Source organism: Solea solea, chromosome 15 (genome assembly GCF_958295425.1).
Source record: "Solea solea chromosome 15, fSolSol10.1, whole genome shotgun sequence".
Taxonomy (NCBI): domain Eukaryota; kingdom Metazoa; phylum Chordata; class Actinopteri; order Pleuronectiformes; family Soleidae; genus Solea; species Solea solea.
This window is the reverse complement of record NC_081148.1, coordinates 19404922-19430274: the sequence shown is the minus strand read 5'-3', so window position 1 is coordinate 19430274 and position 25353 is coordinate 19404922. Positions and strand designations below refer to the sequence as shown.

Below are 25353 nucleotides of genomic sequence, written 5' to 3'. Positions count from 1 at the left end.
GTCTGCAATAAATATCCTTTAATGGGAGCTCACAGATGTATGGATCTTCTCCTCCTGGGCTTTTTTGTGATGGCCAACATGTCCATACAAGTACAAAGGCCCTGGTACACTCATTGTTTTGGTCACAGATACATATTTCCTAATGTTGGGTGTTGTCTTCAAAGTTGTTGTTGAGCTGCATGTCACTTAAACTTGCTGACAAAACAAATGGAAATATGCCAGGTCTGTAAGACGACTGCATGACCTAAGGGTCTAATGTTTTCTGCCCGTTGCCGAGTAACAAGTCGAGGGTCTGAGTCGGGAGGACGGGCGGTCATCAGAGTAACAAGAACGAGTCGGTCACACCAAACACACGATGAGAGCTATCAAGGGTGAGCAGCAGGAAGCACTGCATCAGCAACACTTGACAACACTGCAAAACCAGAGTGAATTACAGCAGGGCCAAGTGTACTGTGAAATCAACATTTTCTTAGAAACTCCAAAAACAATGAATAAATCAGATGGAAATATAATTTCAGACAAGTGCTGGACTGAAACGCTTAGAAGAAACTTTATTGGATCAAACCCCTGTAGATACTTTAACAGCATTTAAAGTTTTTTTTGCAACAGCTGAGCAATAAAAAGACTTACAAAAGATTTTTTTTATGGCAACCACTGAACAGTAGACACATCATTAATACCATAATCGTACTCCATAATCCTATACAGTTAACTTGATAGGCATGTGGATTACAACATACACTCACACTGACACACATTGCATAATTGCCATTTAAAAACCACTATAGACCAATCATAAATAAGTAGTTATCATTAATAAATATGAAGTATTTCATTAGTAAAAGGTGGTGTATCGTTTGCTCTGCAGAAATATAGCATTAGTGATGTTGGTGTGTATGTGCCTGTGTTAGAAAGACGCTGAATACAAAACAATCTCAACAACTACAAAAGATAACGGTCCTTCTCCCACACAATAAGAAAAGTAAATGTATAAATATGATAGTTCTAAAGTGCATCTGTCAAAGACTTGTCAAATGAAGTCATCAGTGGTCCTATTATTTAAAAACATTAAAAAAAAAAAAAAGGGTTTACAAAACTAAAAATAGATATGTCTGAACGTGCAGCAGATATATTAACAAATAAAAGAAAGAAAGAAAGAAAGAAGACATACACACTTTGTTTCGTTTTTACACGGTGCTAAAAAGAAAGAGATAAAAGGCAACAAATAAAAAGGATAAACATGTTTCCTCCACACTGTCAAGAGGTGAGAATTTGTTCTGTGCCAGTTCAGTCTATTTTTGTTTGTTCACACTTGGCTTTACAGAATATTTGATTTAAATTCTAAGCAAACTTGGCTGATTTAAAAAAGCAAAAAAAAGCACAGTGGTGAATAAGTGCCTCCTTTCCACTTCATGTCAGTTTTATCCTGTAGTACTTTTGGTCGTCCCTGGTGAGAGCTGAGGGTTGTGGGGTCTAGATCTTGGGCAGCTTGGGAGCGCTGATAAGAGGGTTGGTTTCTTGTAGAAATCGCCGTCCGGCGCTCTTGTAGTCGTAAGTGCAGTCATGTGTCTCTGCGTAGCGGTGTGCGGCGCAGAAGTTGTGACCACACCTATAAGAGATGCAAATACATTCACATACTTCAGTGTGGAAAAGTACAGCAAAGCATCTGTTGTGGAAATTATACTTGATTTAGAAGATCTCATCTCAAACCCTGAGAGAGTCAGCAGCAAACGGAGGCTTTTCTTGTGACTCAAATTCAAAAAGAGAAACACTATTACAGATCTCCAGTTTATTTCATTTGTAAACACTAACGTCGAGGAAATGACATTACTTATTCAATCACAAGGTCACCAACTGACTGATCTGGTGTCTGTTCTTTTATGGCTGTCATGATATTCAGGCCGCCTGGATTTATTTTGGATTTCATGGCTGTAGAAATGTCAAAAGAGTGCTTCTGCCCCTTTTTACAAGATAACTTCCACTTTCAATATCTGACAGTTATTAAACCACTGAGGTTACACGATGGTACAGAGAATCTGACTCTTGTGAATCTCGTCTGTGATTGGACGTTCGTTCGGTGGAAGTCCTGAGGGCTCCATTTCTGTACCATTTTCAAGATATCACAAATCAGAGTTACGGTAATGAGAAGAATGCATGCCAAATGCAGTCGGCGACGACAGAATGGTAACAAATAGGGTTAACACAATGCTCTACCATTTAATAACTCACTCCATGGTGCTGCGTCACATTTAAAGTGTGTATCTTGGAGATGAAATTGATCCAGATGGATGTGGTGGGGGCAAAACTTTGATAAGAGCCTGACAAAACAAGACAAACTCTGTAAAACCTATTTTCTTTTAATTCTCTTGTGCGACAAACGGGGACAGATCCAAAACAGGGAATATTCTGACACACAGTTTCCTCTCCTCCCTATAGAAATACCAGAGTTTAAGGCTGTCCTTGACATTTTCTGTCGGATTGTGTGTCCATTTGCCGTAAATGTGAAACCAGATCCACGTCCAAAATATAACAAGCTAGCAAGACGGAATTACATTCTGAAATCAGCTGTAGGCGGACATTTGGCAAAAGACACTGGATGGAATAAAACCATGTTCAATTAATGTTAGGCTCCAGCTAATTAAATTTAAAGTAATCCATAGATTATATTACTCTGAGGCAAAATTGCATACAATTTGCCCTTTTGTAGCAGTTGTGAGTGCAGAGGAAAACATGACTCACCGTTTCCTGGATCCGTCGGAACTTTTGGTCTTGGTTGTTTCAATGATATTCTTCTGTATTTAACATTACTCCGTTACCGGACCCCTGGATCTTGGCTTTATTTTGTTACTCGGCCGTAGTACTGCATACTGTGTGCACCACAGTACCGGTGCTGCTTTGTTATGTGACATGACAGCGATGCTGCAATGCTGCATCTTAAAGCTACGATTCTGCAAATCAATGTTCACACCTGGACGAGAGAACCGATGGATACTTTACATGTGAAGATATGAACACTCAGGCTACGCAGCAAAGGTTTTTTGGAATATTAAATCTGGTTTCATAACACACCAGTGCCCCCCCCCGCCACGTAACCCATGACTGGAGAACATTATCTCTCTTTTCCCATTGAACTTTGTTTTTGGGACGTCTAATGTTTGAAAACAAAAGGCTGATAGAGAGTCAGCTGGTGTGTGAGTGAAATGCCGGAGGGACTCGTACCTGCACTTGTAGCTTGTGGCCAAGCCGGTCTTTTTGTCACAGAGGAAGCAGTGCTTCGAGCTCTTCTTTTTGCTGCCTGTCGGAGCTTTGACTGGAGGTAGGTGGTAAGTCGGAGTGCCTAAAAGTAGAGGAAACCATTTTGAGCCAGTGGGGATTAAATAGGAATTAATATTCACTGTTCAATCATGCATTTCTTCTGCTCTCTTCTACCACTTCAAGGATCCCTAGGTGTCTGTGTATCAAAATGGGAGACATTAAAATCCTTTTTCCAATATCATACTTTATTTTGAAGGCCTTTGTTTTCATTTGTGCTGTTTAACATTCCAAAAACATAAGGTAGTTCATCACAATAAACAGGAAGCCATAAAGGTTTTTATCACATAATTAACAACTGTTATTTGGCAGCAGATCAGTGAGTAATGTTCAGTAAAAGGTCTGAATTCTGTTCCTCAAAAACAAAAAAGCTGTTAAAATTGTATTTCTTTTGGTTCAGTACACTTCAGTTATGTTCTACTTCTGACCAAACTGTAAAACACCTGTTAAATCATTACAAACTGAAGAGTGGCCAGAAATTCAGTGGGTTTAAGTATTAAAGCACGTCTCTTAATCTTTTTAAAATACTTTTTTTTCCTCCATGTTTCTATTTCACTGCCATTTAATTGAGAAAAAGCATTTTCACCATGAATTATCAAGTACCCACAAAGACAATCCTGTTACGTTAATCCCGTTTTATCACAGTTCATTTCAAGATTGAAATTGAATGTGTGTTTCTGTAAAATAACTGCAGTCAGACCTAAACAAAAATCATGCGGTCTGTTCAGTTTCAGGGAATAACTTTGACCCTATGAACCAGTACAGCAGAAACAGCAGAAAACTGGTGGAATTCAGTTTTGGTGTGACAATCCCGTCTGTGAAGGAAGGCATCTTGGATAAGTTTGGGGATGGGGAGAGACTTGAACACCCAGATATAAAAGAGGCAGCTCTGTGATGACGGTACAGGGAGCTCGCCGTCAAAAAGCGGGGACGAGGGATTGTTTGTTTCTTTTCTTACTTATTCTGTTAACTCTGCAATCTGCAACCAAAACAAGATATCGTTTGAATTTGAACACATTTTATTATAAAGATGTTCCGGTTAAGTTTCCTAAATAGGATCTAAATTATAAGAACTGTAGACACATAATGTACCCACTTGAGCAACAAAGGTACCATTTTTGCAAATTAAAATATTGACTACTATTGACTGTTTTTTTGTTATTCTGCAGTTCAGTCACTGCTGACAGAGGAAACGGTCCCCATGTTTTAATGAAGCACAGTGAAAGCTTGTTTACCTGGAGCAGAATGGGATTCTTTAAAAACAAACAAAACAAAACAAATACATTTGAATTACAGACCAATTAAAAACAACTTTTTAACAGGGCTATATTTTCTCAGGCAACAAGGCAAAGCTCAAATTAAACCCAAGTGAAAATAAATTAATTGGAATCGAGGGCTGCCGCTGATGATTATTTTCAAAATGGATTCATCTGTTGATTATTTTACCAGATAATTTTCATTTTTGGTTCAAAAATGTCACAATCTGTGGAAAAATCTTTCTGAAAAACTTCGTGTTTTGTTTTTAGGTTTAATGATTTCATCATATGAAGAAACCAGATCATGTTCATATTTAAGGAGAGAGCTTATTTCAATTATTAAAGAAAAAAACCCTTTCATTGCTTAATCTTTGCAGCCCTATTGGAAACCATATCAGTTCTTATATTACCCACCGCTAAGAAATGAACAGAAGAAATAAGGTGTTGAACATGAATATTTAGTGTTTGCCACAAATACAGAGACATCAAATGTGTTGTGTGTATTTACCTGCAATGATTTTTTTTACTTTTTCAAAAAACGAAATACTTAAAAAACTATACTCTTGTGTGTTAAGACCAAAATTGACTGACTTCTTTCTGAATTCAAACCACTACTACATCACTTGCCTACAACACGGTCATTCAGCAACATTTCTAAATCAGAGTGAAGTGGATGGTGTTCTATGAAGCTACAACAAAAAGTAAAATATACATAGACCTTTTAAAAGTGTTAAGAGCACAAATAATCTCTGCGTGGAGGGCTGACGACTGAACAAGCTGAGGTACAAGGCTGAAAGTCAGGAATGTCACCCAATGTCAGAACTTAAAAAACAAAGCAAAAAAAAAACCCACAGGCATTAACTGGGTTATTTACTGTTTTTTGTTTTGTTTTTTTAACCATGTTACATTTGACTCATCCTGACTCATCCACACTGATGCTGATAAACAGATGTTTACTATTAAAGGAAAGTGATTACTCATTATGTGTATTGATCGGTGCGTATTATTCAGTAGGAGCATATCAGTGGCTGAGATAAATAAACGAGTGTGTTGGTGTGCAGGGCTCGCCGCCTTCTGTTGTTTGTGCTGCTTCTGCAGTGGTAGAAATAATGAATATTTAAAACCCTTGTGGTGCTTTGTTGTAGCCTCATACACAACATGCACTTTCACATAACAAACATCCCCGTACGCGACTGGCTGTACTGTACGCTCTGAGGCATGTCTAACACTGCAGTGTACTCTTGTAGGTAAACAGTCCACAAGTCGAAAGGTTCCAATCCAAACCACCACAATGCAACACTTTCATCATGCGGTTACATTCAAGTGTTTGTGCCCTTACCTAGTCTCCCAAAAGAGGTCATGACTCCTCCAGTTGACGCAAGAGTGTTTGTGGCCTGTGAAAACAACAGCAACATGAAATGTTTTAGAGTAGATCAATAAAACAACCTGTAGAATTCTACACTTAAAGAGAGCAGGATGTAAAAAGATTGATAGAAGCACTTTGACTGGCAAAGTAAGAGATTTACGAGCAGTACTTCACAAGGAATTAACTCGATATTAGAAGGATGAGGAGGTAAATAAGTGATCATTTTGATGCTAAAGGAAAGACTCTTTTTCAAGAGGCTAAGATATGGATATAAGAGCATACTGACATGGTTCAGGGCAGGAGGTAAGGTTTAATATCAAGAGAAAAATACAAGATTGAGCTCCTTTAAATTCCTGTCCATTGCCGCCAATAGCAATCCCCTACCTCCTCTCCGCATCACCACATGAACACAGCCTACACAAAAGGACCACCTTTTTGCTGAGGTCTGGTTCCTGATATAAAGTGTAATGGAAAACTCAATGAGTTTCTCCTCCATTTATTTCCAATTTTGCTGCGACTGAGAGGTGGATTGAACACAAATATAGAGCCTTTAAAATTAATTTTAACAAAAGTTTTACACCGACATCAGCTTGGACTTCTGATGTTGTTCTACAAGTACTTTTTGTCTCACTAAGTTAGAGGCAACACAATTTGCATATGTATGAAGTGTATGCCACAAACGTGGTTCATTTCATATTGGAAAATTCACTAGAAATCATGTCACACTATGCATTAACTGAATCTTATATTGACTCCAACTATTGTATTTTCATTAAATGTTTCAACTAAGAGACTAAGCCAAAGTGTTTCATGCTTTTTCATAATTTCTACTGCATGGTTTGATCTGGGGTGAGCAGCTGTATCATCACTTCATCTTCAAACTAAAACAATGATATCCTGACGAGACATCACTGTGAATTATATTGCCATATATTAGAAATGACTGGCTGTGATAATTGATGACTAAAATAAACAGCTAAGTGAACCCGACTATAATCTAGGTTCATTCTCTACATGTTTAAGCGGATGCTGCCTTTGAGGGTTGAGCATGTCATTTCTAGAGGACATTATCAATTTATAGAGTACATTTTTACTACAAAATAGCTCAAAGCCTAAATTGGGCATTAAAAACAATTATTAACAGAAAACATGGTCACCATGTAAGAGGCTGCTGCTCGATGCCTATTGTAACCATCCTGAAGGAGTCTGTTAGTTGGGATGGATGGCAGCCTGGAGGCATGGCTGCCCTGTCCTGAGGCAGCAGCAGGAGGAACTGCCAGTGCAAGTCCCAGACTCTCCCCAAGGCCCTCCCTCCTGCTGCTGCTGCTGCTGTCTGTAGCCCTTGTGGAGAGAGAAGCCAAGAGCTCAGAGTTGTTCCGAGTTCCCAGAGGCTGCTTGCAAGCTTGGTTGACCAACTTAGTGATGCTTCTTGCTTCCCTCTTTGAGATTAGCTCTGGCCTCTTGCCAGATGTCTCCGCATTAACACTACAAAGGAGGGGGGGATGAGCGGATGAGGTGTGAGGAGACGTGTTGCCAGGCTTCACATGTGCAGGGGGTTGTGCTTGAATACTGGGCTGTAAACAGGAGAGAGTGGAATCAAACGGCTGAGGCAGCAGTCTGGTAGTAGAGGATGTGGGTAATGGAGGGGAAGGGCTGATATGTAAAGCTGCGCTAAGCTGTGTCCTATCAGTTCTGCTGGTGAGAGTGTCACTTTTCCCAAGTGTCCAGGTACTGAGTGGGGAGGGAGAGAGGGGCAACTGGTGCTGAGTGCCAACTTCGAGGGACTGACAACCTCCATCTGGCTGGGATGACACATCCAGACTCAGAGGGTCTGGCAGTTTCCCATATGGAGCTCCAGGTCGTGTTGGCTCCAGAAGCCCAGTAGCCTCATCCAACAAACCCAGCCCAAATGCCTCTCCTGCAGGTTCAACTGGGTCAAAGAGAGCTTCAGGTGGCCCCCTGGTACACAGAGGAGGGAGCTGAGGGTACACACAGTCCCTCATCAACCTGGTGCTGCCGATGTCTAACCGGGAAACTTTAGGAGGGGGCCGTATTTTGGCAAATGCTGGGCATGTCTCCCATGGCTCCTCTTCCTGAAGCATATAACAAGAAGACGAGGAGAAGGAGGGAGATAGTTGCCGGGGGATGGACAAGTGGAGAGAGCCTGCTGCAGCAGAGGGTGGAAAGGGGTCTATGGTTTCATGGTCAGCGATTGGAGGTAGTGCATGTAACTGCTGAGGCTGGTTGATCTGATGGAGTGAACGAAAGAGGCGATGGTGGTGTCGCATGTTGGAAGATCCTGGTGAACCAACGCTGGGATGTGGGCTGACAGGGGGTTGCGGTTTCATCATTGCAGACTTCTTCGGCTGGAGAACACAGACACATGCATTTACATTCTACCACAGTATCCATTCAAATGTATTAGGGTGGTCACTTTTTCCTAAAAATCAAGATCCAAATAATCTATAATGACCTATAATTCACCCCCACCCACTCTCCTAATACACTATTCAACATCACAGTTTTCATGCATTTATTAATACTAATCATTTTTACTTAATTTACAGGCCTCAGTTCAGTGTGTATTCAGAACACACCATGTCTCTCCACCAAAGCAGGAGGTGCCATTTGCACATAGAGGAGTTTCCCTAATGTACGGTAGGCTTGCATCTATAAGATGCAGCTGACACTGTCATATTATATAGTAGGAAAACTTTTGTGCACCCCCTGCGGGATTCTAAGGGGTACTTCCTATATGGGCTTTTGGTGCAGTTCAAATGCAATATGCAAAATTGTTGCAGACAGCCAGTTAAGTCTCTGAGAATGATGAGCAGTATTCTTCTGCTCTACAACAATTATTTTCACTGGAAAATTATTGTGTCAACACCTCATTTGCCCTTCAATAGACAGTAAAACAAATGTGATGCCAGTGGTGTACCTTCTTGTTCAGGTTCATGTCCTCCATCTTGGCTTTGAGCAGCTTCATTTTGTTCATGGTGATGGAGTTCTCAAGGCTCTGCTGTGCCGCTGCAGAGGTCTCTCCATTCTCCTCCTCTGCATAAACATTGTACCCTGAACCGCTGCTAGTTCATGAGAGGCAAAAGCACAATTAATGATTTTAAAAACCCTCTCTGCACAAAAAGACCTGAACTATAGCAGTCCATGACATTCAGTGACTGCAAAATTATATAATTATTCTTACGGATTCTGTTCCTCATTTGTGTGTCGGAGAAACCCGAAACAAAAGTCTGTTTAAAGTCTGTGTATTCTGTTACACAACGTACAAGGTCCTCTCTCGTTTCCCCTTAAGTGTAGGTTTACAGTATCTTGACAGATAATATTATGAGAATATTCTTACCTCAGAGACTCCGACAACGGAGTCAGAGTTCCATCTCCCCTGTCGACCACTCGGAAGAAGCTTAGCTGGTCACCTTTTCGATAAACCACAAACGTGACCTGCTTGTTGGCCGTGCTTTTTTCCCAACCTTCCTCCTTGGTGCTCTCCATCAGGTCGGCCACCTCTTTGATCGGATCTTCCATGGTCACTGAAAAATAGGGTCAAAATCACAGCAATTAGATTGTAATTCCCAAATGCATCATGGATATTAGTCAGATGATGTAAAATCATAAATATCCAGCTATCATGTGACTGTGCAGCACTTTGGTGTTTTCACACATTACCTCTCCTGATGTTGATCGGCCCACCCCTCATGGCTAAGACCAGTTTTAAAGTGCAGCCTTCAGCAATGCTGCAAACAAGTGATCAGTACAGGAGAATGAGTGCGTAGCATTAAAACTCAGTGAACATAACAGTAAAGAATAAGCAGAAACAGTATGCAACATCCATATTTACATTAAAATACTGTCAAATACTTCACTTTGTGAGATTCTGACCTACAAGAGGCTCAGAATGATTTCATCTTGTGCATAAGATCCACCGCAGTATTTGTTTCATCTGAACACATTTTATTGCCCACACTACCCCTGTGCTTCTAAATTTTCAAAGACGTGCTAAACTTTGACAAGCGAACTTTGGCAAGATCTCTGCAGATGCTGTTCATGTGGGAAATAAAGTGGAAGGCCAAACTATCTTCACAGGACTGGTAAGTCACTTGACTCATCAATCTCTAAATCTCATTTACAACTTGTTCAAATAAATGGAAGAGAATGAACAGCGTTTAAGGCTCACATGCTCCCGATTCTTCATGTACTGAGAATGCATTCAACATAAGTGATAATTGCTCAAACATTTGTGAGTGGGATTTGTCTCTGCGGTAACGCTCTGGAGGACAAAAAGGGTCAGGAGGAATAGATTTACCCATAGTCATGGAGACAATGCTCATCATCCAGCTCCAGATTGTTCCAGATAAGATGTTGCTGGGCAACAGGGATACCTTTACAGACAGACAGAGAGAGAGAGAGAGAGACGTCAGGAGACAAAACAAAGTTGACAAGGACATGCTCATATTTTATATATAAAAATAAAAAACCTTCACTAATCTGACTCACAATTGAGATGAGAATAATACTGACAGAGCGGTTAAACACAAATAATGAGTCATGTCTGCCCCCTAAAGGCAAACTTATGCAACTGCTAAAAAACAGCAAATCACACAAAATGTCTTGTCAGCTAGTTAAGTTGGTGATGTTTTACATGTTTTTATTACCAAATAAAAACAGCTAATCTTTCAGCTAAAACTGACAAATAAATAATCATGACTGGACAACTCTTTACTGTAACTGACATTGTGCAAATGAGACCAAAACCATGTGATTTCAGTAGAAAGATGAGAGTCTGTTGAATACAAAGACTCTCTAGTGGTACTCCTTGGAATGAGATGGAGTGGATTCATAGTCAGTACGCTCTCTGCACCCACAGTGAGTGAATGCTGTGACTCAGTGCTGGAGGTGAGCCAGTGTTGGTGAGAGAGCAGTGGTCCCTTCACTGCAGAGTGTTATGCTCCATCACAAACACACAGACATGGCTGACACGCCTCCGCACAAAGAGCACAGAGAGGCCTTTCTGACCAAAACTGAAAACAGATGCACAGAATGTGGATAAAAAAGATCATCTAAGACTGCTAATGTCAAATTTAACAAAACATGTTTTTTTTGTTTTTATTTTTACATCAAATCCACCACAACCCCATCCACTACAGTCCTAAAATTAAACTGCTCAACAGATTTTGCCTCTGGTGCATGATCTGGGAGACAAGCCAACATGCAAGACCACAGATTTTGCAGTAAATGTGTTCAAAGGCAGATTAATTTAATGTCAGTGAATAGTCTGATTATTCACAATTTTTGCATATTTAAGACAAGGTGCTTCATAAATTCCTAGGTATGCAACTGTGTTTTAAATGCTTATTTTCTGCATTGATCTGTAATGGTAATCCTAGTTTTGTTGAATTATTTTGTACAAAAACAAAGAGATTCTGCTTCACTATTTGTTAACATTCTTAATATACAAATAATACTTCAGTGAGCTTTGTACCTTCCAACCGCTGGATCTTTGCCTTGACTGAAATAACAGCCTCAAAGGGCAACACACGCAGCTCAAAGCAGGTTCCTGTCAGGGTCTCTATGAAGAGCTCCATAGTGTCATAGAGAGGAATCTTATAATGAAAAGCTCCCGGACTGTCGTCATTAAAGAAGGGTGGCTCCTTCTTGTCGGTCATCTTCACAGACTTGTAGACAGTTATTCAGGGAGAAGGTAGACTAGCCCAAGATGAGGAAAAGAGGGACAGGCACTGCTCACTGGCCTCACAATCATCACACAATCTGCAGGGTGACCACAGCTGTAAGTAGAAACCAAAGCATTGCATTATTAACTTAACTTTTCATATGGGTAGATTTGTTTAACATGAAAAGCCCCTACAAACAAATGTTTTAAATACACTGCATGTGCTTTCTACAGGTCAGGAATTCATTTCCAATAATTTACACACTGTAATTAAACCCCAATCTATTTCCCTTTACTCATGGATGCACCATTTGGACATTTCAATCACTCAACTGTCTAACTTTCTGTGCCTACTTTGATCAATTAAACATAACTATGAAAATATGATTGACTGACATAACAATTGACATAAGTACCTAATGAGATAATTTTGTAAGCAGCACAAAGAGGATGAACCAATGGAAAAGGACAAAAGGTGCAAAAGAATATACGCTCATGCATGTAATTAAAACAAAAACAGTCAAATTGTCTCATGAACTTAATACTGAAGAGCAACCGTTTGAGAACAAGGGCATGGATCAGTGGCAGGAGACATGTGCAGCCATCTAATGAAACATTCAGAGCAGCATTTAAGGCTCTGGCCAAAATTCAAGATCAGGTGTGTTACATAAGCCCATGTGTGGTATGAGGTGTCCTGTGCCTGACTGATTACCTCCTGTGTCACTCTATCCCTCCAATTTATGACATAATCAGCATGAGACATAAGATAGTCCGATTAGGGCTGGACAATGTGACCAACTATGGCAAATATCGATAATATAGCGAAACACTTTTAGGTAAATACTAATTTATTTTCACTCCAATGGGAGAGTTGAAGACAACATTGAATCAGTTAGTCGAGTAATTGATTCAGTCCTATTTGAGACTGATGTGAATCACATTTTAGTATATAGCTGTATTATCTTGACCCTAGGGCTAAACAAATTACCGTTTACAAGTCTGAATATGATTTACTGTGAGAATTTGTTTACATAAAGGGGATATATTTTCAACTTGCATATCATTACTGTGCTGCTTTGTTTACTGATATGAGTCGCATCTTTTTTTATTTGCGATTGTTTTATGTTAAAAAAATAAATAACAGTACACGTATGAAATAGTTCTCATCCTTGCATTAGAGTGGTTAAAATGTTTTGATGTTACCTCAAATGATAATGCTTCCATCATGTTTGAAATACAGTTTGCCCAAATCGTTCAGCTCTTTTTGGGGTATAATTGTCCACAAGCTCGTATACATGGCAGTTACAACACACTGACTGTTAGCAGTTAAAAACGACTTACTCAAAGCCACAACTAGTAAACCAAAAGCCTGGAAATCAACTGTCCTGCTTATTGTTAGCTCTGTGATGATGATGATGGTGGTGATTGTCTTCAAGGCCTGAGATTTTCCCATTCACAGATTTAACAGGTTACTCTACGAAAAAGACCATGGTGTCAGAGTGCAGGCGACGAAATGTGCAAATTCAGTTCCATTTAACCTTGGTTGACGACAAAAAGAAGCCGCAGGCCAGGTGGGTCAAAGAGCTAATCAAAGGAGTGAGCTAGCTGCCTGACAACGGGGATGAATGGAGTTAACAGTCGTTTTATTACAATTCCAGCGGCTAACGTTAGCAGAGAAAGACCACATAAGCAGCACAGACGTATCCATTTAACGTGGAAATTAACGTTTACAAGTAATATACAATAAAATCCTCCTTACCAGTATCTTCTGCCAACGGTTTGACCCGTTTAACCGACGCTGCTAGCGTTAGCTTTCGTTGCCATGTTAGCCATCAACTAAAACAATGGCTACTTTTCTCGGTTGTTCGCTAGCAGGCTGCTAAGCTACATCCACGGGCTCCAGTCATGTCCTGTCTGTGCCGTCTGATGCAGCTGAGCTGTCGAGGGGAAACGTTACGGTCACAACTTAACTCATCACATTTCACGTCAAAAAAAAAAAGCCTCACACTGAACAAAGCGGCCGGTCCACAACTGACGGCCGCCGTTGTCCTATTGTTGGCGACATCATTACACCTGTCAGAAGCGGCTGGACAACACCTTCACGACGCAGTTTGATTGAAAGACACACGGACCAATTGGCATCGCGGATAGTGGGGTGGGCGGGGTACGATTAACCAAAAATAACTATACAAACATAGCGCGAGTATTTGTATGTGTTGATTAGGTTGTTGCTTTTCTGATTCTATATGTATATTTAACTTTCCTGCCCTTTTGCATCAGCTAGGACAGCCACTCAATTTTATTCTATTTGTGCAATGATATAAAGGTAGGTTTATTCCTCGTGCTTAGTGTCTCAGCAACAGAATTAAAACATCTGCCAAATGTTACAAAAATTGGACCGCTGTTCAAAACACGTCTGTGTAAAAAATATGTAAGAAAGCACAACAATACTTGCATTAACTGGCAAATAGGTGAAAATGAGTGCACAAGGAGTCACAGATTGGGAAATAATCACACACATTTCAAAAAAAGCATAAAATATGTTTCCTTTTTAGTTATTAAAAATTACTTTCATTTTCATCACAGCCAAAGTTAAGAAATCCATGAATCTCTATTAATAAAAACATTGTCAAAATGCCTGCAACATTAAGAAAACACATCGATTTCTCATAACCAAGATATGGCACAAACCCAGACACGGACTCTCAACATGGCAAAGCCAAAAGAAAACGTATTCAAAACAAAACAATAATCTGTTTATTTCTGCAGGCTTAGAGGCTAAGCATAATGGTATGCTCATAAAGTGCTATCATGTAAAATCAAGATCAACATTAACTATTATAGGAATTAAAGATGATTTTTTTTGCTGCCAGAAGACGACTGGAATCATTTTCAATTGCATTGTTATCTGCCAAAAAGAAGCCACAGAATTTACAGGGATTCATATGGACAAATATTCTGCCACCAACATTAAGAGTGCAATCCCGTCTTTGAGCGATCCAGATGAGGAAATAAACCATCCACATTCAACAAGTGTACACATGTGGCTTCTTGGGAAACAACAGTTCAGTTCCCACCAAGAGCATTGAGTGGATCATCAAATATGCTGATCGGATCGGTTGTTGCACTGGTTTCCTGTGACGGTGGCTTCTTCTTTGATTTATTGGGAGCCTTTGACACTGTTTTTGCTGTGCTTGGTGAGAAGATTTCATCTGAAAAAAAGGATGAGACAGAGATGGACACGTTACTTAGTTAAAAAAAAGACAAGCCTGCTAAATATTTCTTACTGCTTACCCATATCATCGTCAAATATTGACTTGGTCTCTCCCTTTGTCTTGGACTTCTGTTTTGGTTTTAAAGTGTCTGTCAGGTCGGCAAAGATGTCCACATTGTCATCAAACAAACTGGCGTCAATGTACTTCTCTTTGTGCTTCTTGTGAACTTTAGGCACAGTGGCTACTTCATCCTAAGAATATCCAATAAGGTAAGACAAATTTATAGATGGTAAAGCAGACAAACCCTGACAAAATGACCATGAATGAAAAACAAACGTACCTGGAAAATGTCCTGTTTTAAAAAACTTTTGCTGTTCTTGATTTCTTTACTACTGGTGGATGAGGGAGTGGAACTGTTGCTTACTCTAAAGATATCGTCATCGTCCTCATCGTCATCATCTTCCAAGAAGGGCGAGGCCTTGGCTTTCTTAGTCGTAGACCTTGGTTTGACTTTTTTAAAGAGGTCATCAGTATTGGCATCAAAAATGGATGGGAATGTGCTCTTGTCTTTGTCTTCCTTCGATTCCACTCCACTACTGGCCTGAGGTGGTGTCTTCTTGGTTGTTTGTTTGGTGGAGGAGGGCGTGTTGGTGACTGAGGTGGCCTCAAACAGACTGTCAGAGCCAAAAAGGTCGTCCTCATCAGAAGACGGCAACATCTTTGTTCGGACCTTACTAGAGTCTTTCTTCCCAGTGTCTTTAGATAGTGGTAATGCCAGCACAGACGGTCTGGTTGACACTTCAGGTACTGAAGGCTGAGAAGGTGAGGTGGGCAAGGTTGTGGGTGCGGATGAGTTTGGTAGAGTCGGACTTGCACTTGACTGGCCGGATTTGTCTGGTAAGGGTAGGGCTAAACTGGGGTTTGGCCCCAGAACGTCTCCACTCACAGTCTCTTCTTTATCTTTGCCTGACCTCTGAGCAGCGTGCTGTCGTGCAGCTCTGGACTGGGGTCTACGATGAACAGCACCTTTGGTGCGACTCTGCAAATACAGATGAGATGAGTTTACAACAACAACAACAACAAAACACCAGAAATAAGAGGCAATAAATAGCAACTAAAAGAATTCAACATAAGAAGACACTGAATCAAATATCCACCTTGTGTGCGCTCTGCAGTGTCGTGACCTGGACTGGGGTGTCGAAGCTCACTGCTTCACCGTCTGTCTGGGCTCCTACAGGAGTTGTGGCAGGGCTGGGGCTCAGGCTGGAGCTAGACACTCCAGACGAGGAACTAGGACCCATACCTGGGATTACGCTTATAGCACCTGCCAAACTGGGAGCAGCACCAGGTAGCAACGCAGCAGTATTGATCTTTAGATTTGCCTGAGTGTAAAATGAACAGACGCACCAGTGGAAACAATTATCATGGAGAAAAAGACACCATGGATCCTGATCTAGGCCTCAAAACTAAACTTTCATCTAATTACAGCTTTCCTTCCATGGAGCAGGTCATTCAGAGGGAAATAAAGAAACCAGAACAATGGATATAAATGAGGCAAGAATAAGACGCATGAGAAAAATCTACTGAAACTTAAAAGAATCAGTGAGCACATTTTCTCTACTTTGACAGCCATGCAGCTGCGTCACAGCCAAGATTTTGAATGTGAATGTTAAAAAGCCCAGAGAAAAGAGACATTAAAAGAGAACATGTGCATGTGGGAATAAGAGAGTATTTCCCCAGGAGGAATCAGAGTGAAAATGTCAGGTGGTAAGTTTAAATTCATCAAAAAAAAATTACTTGAAGTTTCCCAATCCTTGATGAGGAATCTTTAGGTTTTACAGGGCATGGTGCAGGCTTCTGTGTAGTCAGATTACAGCAGGATCAGATTTTTATCCAATAAAAGGAATTTTTCAGTTCATCTACATATATTAACATTTTTTAAATTAGCAGTAAATTACAATGTATTAAAGAACAGTTAACACAAAGCAAAAAAAAAACATACACACACACATATCCTCATAAAACAAAATACATCACATCACAAGCTCACCTGTATCTCTGAAACTGATTCTGGATTTGCTAGTGGCGCAGTGTCAGCAGGTTTACTGGGCTTCTCTGCCACCTTCTGTGAATGAAAATTAAAGACACAACGTTTATACACAAAGCTCGGAGGCAGGAGTCCACCTTATTCTGATGACTTCAGTAATCAGACAGCTACCGGAGGAGGAGCTTTTGGCCTGGTGGAGGCGAAGAGGTCATCTTCATCCTCATCTGCAAACAGACTTTGTGCTGCTGCCTTCGCTGAGCTGGGCTTGGGGCTCTAAAAGCGTGAAAATCGTATAGTTACCATCTAGTGATGGCATATGCATTTAGTATACAGATATAAGACTAATATACTGACCACAGCTTTCCCTGAGGTGGCAAAGAGGTCAACATCCGGGTCGTTGTCCTTCTGCTGCGTGTGACTGAACAGCAGCTCCTCGTCCTGGAAAACACCCGTGCTCTTTACCTGTGGTTGCTCCTCGGAAGGCTGTAAAAATGAGGACAGAACAATTAATAGTAACGACGGAATCAGCAAATCACAAGGGCTGCAATTTTAAATGTTCTATTCATGATTCATATTTCTTGTTTTATGCCAAGTAATCAACTGAAACACATACATGTTGGAAACAATTCATATCTTTGACTTCTTTCTTACAAAAACAAACCTTCTGTGTGTTTCTGCCTGTGGGTTTACTTGGTGTAAAGATGGGATCGGTCCACTCAGATTCACCTTCATCCTCATCTTCAAACAGACTCACAGTTTTTGTGATAACTTTGTTTTCTTTCTTCTCCTCCCTTACATTTGGTGGCGGACTGGCCTTAGACAGGAAGCCACCATCATTGTCATCATCGTCTTCATCCAGCAAGCTCGTCGTCGTCTTCTTTTCAAGTACATCAATGCCTCCAAAGAGACTGACGGCTCCGGCGGGTTTCTTTTTACTTTCAGTGTTTTGTGGAGCCGGTGATGCCGAGAGTGTCTGAGGAGTCTTTGCAACTGGTTTCTCCACCTGCAAAGCTTTGTTTTGGGCTTCTGACGGAGAAACTGCAACTTCCTCTGATTTCTGTAACTGGGAGGAGGACTCAGAGGCCATGGCAGGTGTCTGAAGTATTAAAAGAAATGCAATCTCAGTGTGGGAGATAATGCAAATACATAAACCTATGTGACACACTCATAGAGCCAACAGGTTTTTCATAACAAACATGAAAGACAAAGCATTAGTTACCGCGCTCACTTTAGCAGCTGGTGCTGCAGTGTTCGTGTTGACATCAGGTTTAATGCCAAAAAGGGACCCTTTATCTTCATCGTCACCCTCATCTTCAAACAACAGTGCAACTTTCTGTGTCTTCTTCTGACTACAAGAAACAGAACGATAACAGATAAGAATCCATGGCCATGCAAAATTAAGAAAGTAATAGAGTAAAAAAACATTAGTTCTATGAATACCTCGACTCTTGTGTTGGAGCAAACAGATCGTCTTCCTCTTCATCATCAAAGAGGATGCTCTTCGGAGTTGTTTTGGCACTGGGGAAACTGGAGGGGGCGCTGACACTGGGCCTCATTCCTCCAGACTTGGTCTCCGTCTTTGTTGTATTACTTATCCACTGGTCCTGTCATTCAAGAAAATGTATGATCAACTAAATACTGAGAAGCAGCAGAAAAATTGTTCCACATTTGAATGTTGTTTACCTCATCATCACTGAAGAGGGAGCTGGAAGTGGTTTTACTGGGCTGCAGCGGGGACACTTTAGCTGAACTTGCTTTTGGTTTAGATTTAGATGCAGATGCAAACAGATCCTGCAAAATAAAGAAACAGATTACAGTAATGTACTTGGAGAAAAAAATTAAATAAAACAAGCTCAATTAAATTCAGTGTGAGCCACCTCTTCTTCCTCATCATCAAAGAATGACAGAGGGGCCTTGTTGGTTTTGCTCTGACTTGTTGGTTCTGGTTTAGACTGACTTCTGGGAATGGCTGGAAATACCTAAAGAACAGGACAAAGAAGTAGACAATATGATTCATATATACATTTTATTTATCAATATTATTCACAGTAAAGATAGAAAAAGTCTTACTTGTGCATCTTCATCATCAGAGAAGAGGCCTCTGGTCTGGGGTTTCGGACTTGGCTTGGCAGCAGCTTTACTGACATCAGGAGCAGGACCATTCTGAAACAAAGATTTAGACAATGTGACATTTACTAAAGAGATTTCTAAATTCTAATTAAGTTTTAATACTGATGCAGAGTATAGATAGAGGACAGAAGTATATATGTCCTTTTTCAAGGTTTGATTATGAGCAAACATTAATGAAGTAGCAGCTCCATCTTTCTGATAAGTCTTTTTTGGAACGAATATTAAAACAATTTTAAATGGGAGAAGTGCAAAACTTTTTCTCTCTCCAAATATCAAATGTGAACCACATTTGATATTGTGTGGAGCACATTGTTACACAAAGAACTATTCAGACCTCCACAGATTTCTCAGACTCCTCGCTGGTAGAAGGTCGACGTTTTTTCAGGCCCTCACTGAGCAAGCTTTTAGTTCCAGGGCCAAACATGGAGATCGCCCCAGCCGGCATCTAAACATACCAGTCAATTTAGTCTTAAACATACCATAAAAACTCAGGCAACACAACCCTTATCCTGCATATGTATGATGTTTACCTTCTTCTCAGGTGGTTTCTCCTGTTCTACCACAACCTCCTTCTTGGGCTGAGCTGGATTTGGTGGACTGTACTTATTACTGAATATGTCCCCATCTTCATCATCTTCATCAAAGAGGTCAACGGCTTTCTTGGGTTTTGATTTGTCTTTTTCAGCTGGAGAAGTAGGAGGGAAAAAAAAGGGGTAAGGATTCAACCTGAACTTAAACTGTAGCACTGTAGAGGGCATTCTCACACACACACTTACAACTTGTGCCACTGAAGAAGTCATCCTCCTCTTCATCTTCATCAAACAGCCCTCCTCCAACAACAGCAGTTGCTGTAGGAACCAGTTTGGGAGGAGCATTGGCCTTGGGAACTGGAATTCCATTTTCCTTGCTTCCCACTGAATCCGAGTCATTCCCTGAGCTGAACAGGCTGTTATCTGTACAAGGTCATTTGATTAGTGTCTAGATGACAAGGTGAATAAAAAAATAAATAGAAATAGCCGTAATACAAGTGACTGCTGCTACCTGGGAATATTGAAACACCACCTGTTGGAATCTTCTTTCCAGGTTTGCCAGATTCTTAGACAGTAAAAGAAATGTTATGCAACAATCTCTACTTTTCTCAATTTGTCTGTACACATCCGATCAGCTGTACGTTACCTGCAGATTGAGCCGTGCCTTTGGTGCCTTCGTTCACCGCTCTTGTCTCTTCAGGCACAAAAGGTTTAGGTGCCTCAGAGAAAAGATCACCCTGAATGACGTAACCATAAATACAGCACCATTTAGGATTTGCAGGGCAAAATGTATGTATGTAGTGTGGAATTAAACAGACTGAGAAGGAAAACTGGGAGTTATTATTTAAATGTACCTCATCGTCATCGTCAAAAAGGCCTCTCCCTCCGCTGAAGAGCCCACCTTTCCCTCCAAATGGGGAGAAGTCTTCGTCATCCATCTTTGGCGGTTTAAACATGTCATCACTGTCGTCTTCAGCTGCTGTTACAACACAGACAAAACTTTTGAGAGACACACGAGGCACACCTGGAATGCTGTGGAGATAACTAATGTTGAGAGGAGGAGGATCAGATTGTACACACAACACATGGAAGTCCTACCCTGTGACTTGGAAGTCTTTGCTTCTTTTCTGCCTTTACTTTTCTTCTTAGATGCCAGTGCTTCCAAGACATGACATGGCAGAAAGAAAACATCCATAAACATGCACATGCAGTGATGGCTCTCATCCCTGACATGCTTTCAAGTAAAATCTCAAATAAACACATTGGTGGTTTGACGAAATTAACCATATTCTGATAGGAAGGAATGAAAAAAATAAATGAAAAATCAAAGTGAGATGACACAAAATGCTACCGGCTGTGACAGGGACTTACATGCACGATCTCCTTCCTGTTTGTGAAGTGGTTCACCTTTAATACGTGCTGCCAGCTCATCAGCAAAGGATGATGGGCCAGTGTTCTGAATGTGACATTTCAAAAAAGAAGTCTATTTTTACCTGAGGGAGCAACATGCCTGAAAGCTTTCGGACATCATTTACAAATACACCTATGGGAAATCCATCTCTAAATTCATAAAGAGACGTACCTTTGTGGTGTCGTCGTCATCATCGTCGTCCTTGTCTGATTCTCCAAATATGTCAGAGTCCTCATCTTCTTCATCCTCCTCGTCATCCTCATAACTCAACATGGATGACTTCTAGAGAAGTAACGGAGGAGAATGTTAACTTAGAAATGTTTTATTTTAAATATTTTATTTTATGTTTTAAATAAAATCTTTGAAGTTCATGCAAGTTTACCTTCTTAAAATTATTTTGACCTTCGTCTTCCTCTGGATTAAAATCCTCATCCAAGTGCTGTAAAATACATAAATAAAATATAAAAATAATAATAATAATTGAAGAAGTTTTCAATTTTACAAGACTTGAATGATACTGTAAAAAAAAAAAAAATACAGAATCTTACAACTGCCTCTTTGTCATCTTCACTCTCGACCACGCTGTCTCGATCACTGTCAACTGACATTTCTGCAGAGAGAATTACACGCGGACACATTGAGCTACAAGAACTCTACATTGTGTGAGTGCTGATGGAACCTGAGGACACTGCAATGAGTACACTACCATCACTTGAGAGGTCACCAAGTCCAACATCCTCCTGTTCCATGAACGCCTGGGAACCGATCAGATATGGAAGTGGTCTGTCCACATAAAGATCCTGAATGACAACAGCAAAAACAAGATTTAGAAGATGTGTAAACACACGCATTCTTGCTATAATCATGATGAACTGCAATTTGCTTATATGCTCACCTTGGGCTCTAAGATGGCCTCCACTCTGTCAGTGACCTCCTCGTCCTCTGAATCGGAGTTTCCCGCTTTGATGTCCAAATGCTCAAAGGCTGACTCCAGAACTCGCAAACCATAATTTACAGCTTCCTGCATCTTAGGTATCAACTCTGCTTCTTTCTGCTCTCGAGTCTTCTCCTACAGGCAAAAACATTCATGACAGCGACATTTATATGCATGATTCAGTCTTTCTACGCCAGCAAATGTTAAGACAAAAGTTCCACATACCTGTTCAGGCTGCTTCTCCAAAGCATCAGCCTTTGGTGCAGTTTCTTCAACCTCTTCATCATATACTCTCTGCGACAGGACACAGAAAAGGGAGACGTTACTCTTACCCAGCAGGTAACAAATGTTCCTGAAGTAATCAATGCTGGCACATTTTTTAGAAACAATGCATGAATTGTGTGCAATGTATGCATCAGTGCATCAGCAGCTTTATAAGACCAGAGAGATGATCACATGGTTATGGAGTCCTGGAGAGGAGTTTTTCATGGAGCAATTAACAAGTCAACACAGGACAGGAGTCACATGTAAACTGTAATCAAACACTGAGATTCACACATCTGGTCTACTGCTTTAAATGCAGCTCATACGATGTGTGAGGCGTGAAACAAAACTCAAATGCAGAAATGAGAGAAGGTTACAGTGTGTGTGAGAAAAAAGGATTCACTAAATCTATTCCAGATCTGGTTAACTTCCAGTTTATCCAGACTAGTTTCTTGTTACACTGCCTTGCAAGACGGAGCATACTGACGAGAGTCACACGCCAACCATCAACGCCTCTGCAGCTGCTCCTAGTGCGTGTGCCTTCAATGGAAGTCTGCACTGCGGGGCCTCACACAAGTATGAACAAGGCTTAAGTCGAATCATCAATGTTGTTACCATAAAAAGCAAAAACAACAGATGGAAAATATGTCAATCATATACATTACGTTTTCTATAAACTGTGTGTTGGAGAGCATGAGAAAGTCATTGAAGACAGTGTGTAGACAGCTGTCTGTGGCCTTGGTGTCACGGATGAGACAGTCCAACTGCTTTTCAATCTCATGAGTCTTTGACAGCATTCTGTGGGAGAAGTCTTGAAGGAACAGGAAGAGCTGTGAAGGAGGGGGAAACCGTTATTGAAAGAGCACATTGTTGCAGAGTTACTTTCATCACATCAGAGCAGAACAGAACATATTTCACAATGCCTACTCTTGACGTCTAAAGGAATAACACAGCACTTTTCAGACTATGCAGACCAAGATGACGATGGTAAATGTCTGTTTTCACTGGCTTGAATCAAAGCTGGGGAGGCCATTTCCACTCACCCCTGAGTCAGCTGCCAAAGACCAGTTGGCACTGCCCTGTCGCATTTCTTCAAGAGTCCAGGGTCTCTCCCATATCTGAGCATCTTTCTCCAAGTGTTCACTCCGGCTTGGGCCATTTGCCATTCCCTCTGGCAAACCGCTCATCTGCAACAAGACAATTTTCTGTTATTAAAAAACCTTAAAAAGGTCCAGTGTGTAAAATTTAGGGGAAGTTATTTGGCAGAAATTGAAGACTGAAGACAAAATAATTATACTTAATTTTTTTTTTCAATCTCCCGTTTGTGTGAATTGTTTTTCTATTACCCCTTACTTTTTAAATTTTTATCAGGAGCCAAGTTAGTTCTACAGAGGCTGCCATTTTGAACCACTATTAATTTACAATTGCCCACGGAGGATAAACTATACAGATTTGTGTTTTAATGTTGTTTAATTTAATAAATGTGGCAACATTGTACCATTAATTGTTCAAAAGCACATCCATAAAAAAAAATACTTAAACAAACACTCTTTACTCTTATTTGCTTTATATTTGCATATTTGCACCTGTTTCCGCCCAAGGCATAGAACTGAAAAGCCCAAAGTATAACATTTAGTGACAATTTCTCCTAAAAACAAGACATGGATCTGATCAAACACTACTTTTATTCTATGAATAGCATCAACAAAGTAAAAAAAAACAAAAAAAAAACAGATGTCTCCCACTGAGGAACAACCTGTATGAAGTAACAACTACTGCCCCTCTATTCAGTTGTTTAAAGATCATTCACCCCAGAGTGTGCAAACTAACTACAAACTGAGCCCACCTCTGCTATGCTATGCTTTGGAATGTGACATGCATTCATGTTAAGGGAGTACAATAATAAGCCTTGAAGACTTTTGTGCACACTGCAATAGATATGCACATTTTGCAGATTTCTCCTAGTTGCTGCTAAATTCTACTTCAACCTGTTGCTGCACATGTTCATTTAAGCCATATGGTGCGTGAAGATATGTTGCAAAACAATCACATAGCGATACATTTATTCTCTACTTATTCACAACGTAAAGAACAAAGTGCACACAGTCTATGTATTTAACGTGTATGGGCATCTCTTAACGTAGCTTTCTCTGCCATTATCCCCCTGCAAACTCCCTCTTCTTCAGCCAGGTAACTTCCGGTCAGTTTCCCTCATTCACTTGATCCATATTGACCAATTGACTACCAATGTAAACATGCTAAGTCTGATACACTCTGTCTGGAGGTTGTACAGTGATGGATATGTCATTAAGTCCTTGTCCTTAATGACATAAGAGTATAGTACATTTTAAATCTGATGCTACACAAAAACTAATAATGCTTTAAAGTCAATATTTTTGGCTAATAAAGAAGTTCATAAAGAACAACAATGACATCAAGTAATCAAACTGGCGAATAAAAAGGGTTAAAATCCTCAACATGATTGAATGTTTGGTAGTTTTGTGTAGGGCTGAAGTTGTTTATAAGATGAATGCAGAAAAAAATATATTAATTTGCAAATGTTTTAGTCTATAGAAGTTTTTTGGAAGTGGACATTTTTGTCCTTAATGACTTAAGAGGGTAGTAAATTAAACTGATGCCTGAGGGTTAACAGGACCTCTCTGAATTTTAATTGAATGCTCCTGTTTTAACTGATGCTGACACACTTAAGCTAACTGTGACCATGACGTTGCAAATTAGAGGAAGATAACTTGTGTCTACATAAAGTTGGCCAAACATTATTAACCTCAACTCGCTTTCATTCAAATAAGACTTTTCGCCTAAGAGAAGAGAAAGCTAAGATGGTTTGGCTAGCAGCTAGCCCAACTTAGCTAGCCAACACTAGCGTTAGCTCTAGCTGCCCCATGGAACGAGGGGTAGAATCACATCCACGCATATGAAAACGCTCTCTTGCTCACCTTCAATCCGCTGCTGTCCACGACGGTCAACTGTGTTTGTAAGCGACGTAAAAAAAATAAATAAGATCGATTATGCTAAATTTGGCCGTCCCCTCATTGGTCTTCTGACAGGTCAGCCATGTTCTGTCTGCAGACAGTCACCTGACTACCCGTTGCATGGCAACCCAGTCAAATCGGGGCGGAGCGGAACAAACCAATAACTGCGGTGGATGAGAAGGAAAACAACCCGGCCTTGTCTTTGGGATAAA

General features: G+C 40.4%; 2 protein-coding genes across 9 annotated transcripts; both read right to left on the bottom strand.

Annotated features, from left to right (window-relative positions):
- Window positions 1–526: 526 nt before the first annotated feature.
- Window positions 527–13741, bottom strand: zfand4 (zinc finger, AN1-type domain 4). Of its 3 annotated transcripts, XM_058651330.1 has the most exons (11): window positions 13377–13741; window positions 12959–13091; window positions 11429–11732; window positions 10253–10328; window positions 9616–9683; window positions 9293–9479; window positions 8873–9017; window positions 7092–8300; window positions 5908–5962; window positions 3220–3337; window positions 527–1609 (listed from the first exon to the last, which is right to left on the bottom strand). In XM_058651330.1, exons 3-11 carry the CDS (start codon window positions 11610–11612, stop codon window positions 1474–1476), a joined length of 2178 nt encoding a protein of 725 aa, XP_058507313.1. In that variant the 5' UTR covers window positions 11613–11732; window positions 12959–13091; window positions 13377–13741; the 3' UTR covers window positions 527–1473. The 3 variants fall into 3 exon arrangements, with proteins under 3 accessions (XP_058507313.1, XP_058507312.1, XP_058507314.1); XM_058651329.1 differs by lacking the exon at window positions 12959–13091 and having other exon boundaries at window positions 13377–13740; XM_058651331.1 differs by lacking the exon at window positions 12959–13091 and having other exon boundaries at window positions 8873–9014; window positions 13377–13740.
- A 405-nt stretch (window positions 13742–14146) lies between these two features.
- washc2c (WASH complex subunit 2C) lies at window positions 14147–25239 on the bottom strand. 6 transcript variants are annotated; one of them, XM_058651323.1, is made up of 31 exons: window positions 25106–25239; window positions 23192–23335; window positions 22814–22978; window positions 22110–22178; window positions 21846–22019; window positions 21657–21750; window positions 21499–21560; window positions 21333–21389; window positions 21122–21232; window positions 20911–20995; window positions 20638–20697; window positions 20394–20518; window positions 20186–20276; window positions 20051–20104; window positions 19786–19962; window positions 19540–19694; window positions 19344–19454; window positions 18950–19042; window positions 18757–18858; window positions 18563–18670; window positions 18320–18483; window positions 18099–18228; window positions 17541–17975; window positions 17234–17362; window positions 17051–17152; window positions 16883–16957; window positions 16630–16689; window positions 15990–16214; window positions 15173–15871; window positions 14912–15083; window positions 14147–14829 (listed from the first exon to the last, which is right to left on the bottom strand). In XM_058651323.1, exons 2-31 carry the CDS (start codon window positions 23333–23335, stop codon window positions 14684–14686), a joined length of 4374 nt encoding a protein of 1457 aa, XP_058507306.1. In that variant the 5' UTR covers window positions 25106–25239; the 3' UTR covers window positions 14147–14683. The 6 variants fall into 6 exon arrangements, with proteins under 6 accessions (XP_058507306.1, XP_058507308.1, XP_058507307.1 ...); XM_058651325.1 differs by having other exon boundaries at window positions 18108–18228; XM_058651324.1 differs by having other exon boundaries at window positions 20394–20515.
- Window positions 25240–25353: the final 114 nt, after the last annotated feature.

What these genes read in the sequence shown, in the direction of transcription:
- zfand4 (XM_058651330.1), bottom strand. Translation starts at nt 11,612, where the DNA reads ATGACCGACAAGAAGGAGCCACCCTTCTTTAATGACGACAGTCCGGGA. An exon ending in GCCGATCAACATCAGGAGAG is followed by an intron (nt 9,480 to 9,615) that starts GTAATGTGTGAA and finishes CCTATTTTTCAG; the next exon opens with TGACCATGGAAGATCCGATC. An exon ending in GAGCAGCAGCCTCTTACATG is followed by an intron (nt 5,963 to 7,091) that starts GTGACCATGTTT and finishes TTGTTTTCACAG; the next exon opens with GCCACAAACACTCTTGCGTC.
- washc2c (XM_058651323.1), bottom strand. Translation starts at nt 23,335, where the DNA reads ATGAGCGGTTTGCCAGAGGGAATGGCAAATGGCCCAAGCCGGAGTGAA. An exon ending in AGGCACGGCTCAATCTGCAG is followed by an intron (nt 20,105 to 20,185) that starts GTAACGTACAGC and finishes TTACTGTCTAAG; the next exon opens with AATCTGGCAAACCTGGAAAG. An exon ending in CACTGCAGAGCGCACACAAG is followed by an intron (nt 15,872 to 15,989) that starts GTGGATATTTGA and finishes CTGTATTTGCAG; the next exon opens with AGTCGCACCAAAGGTGCTGT.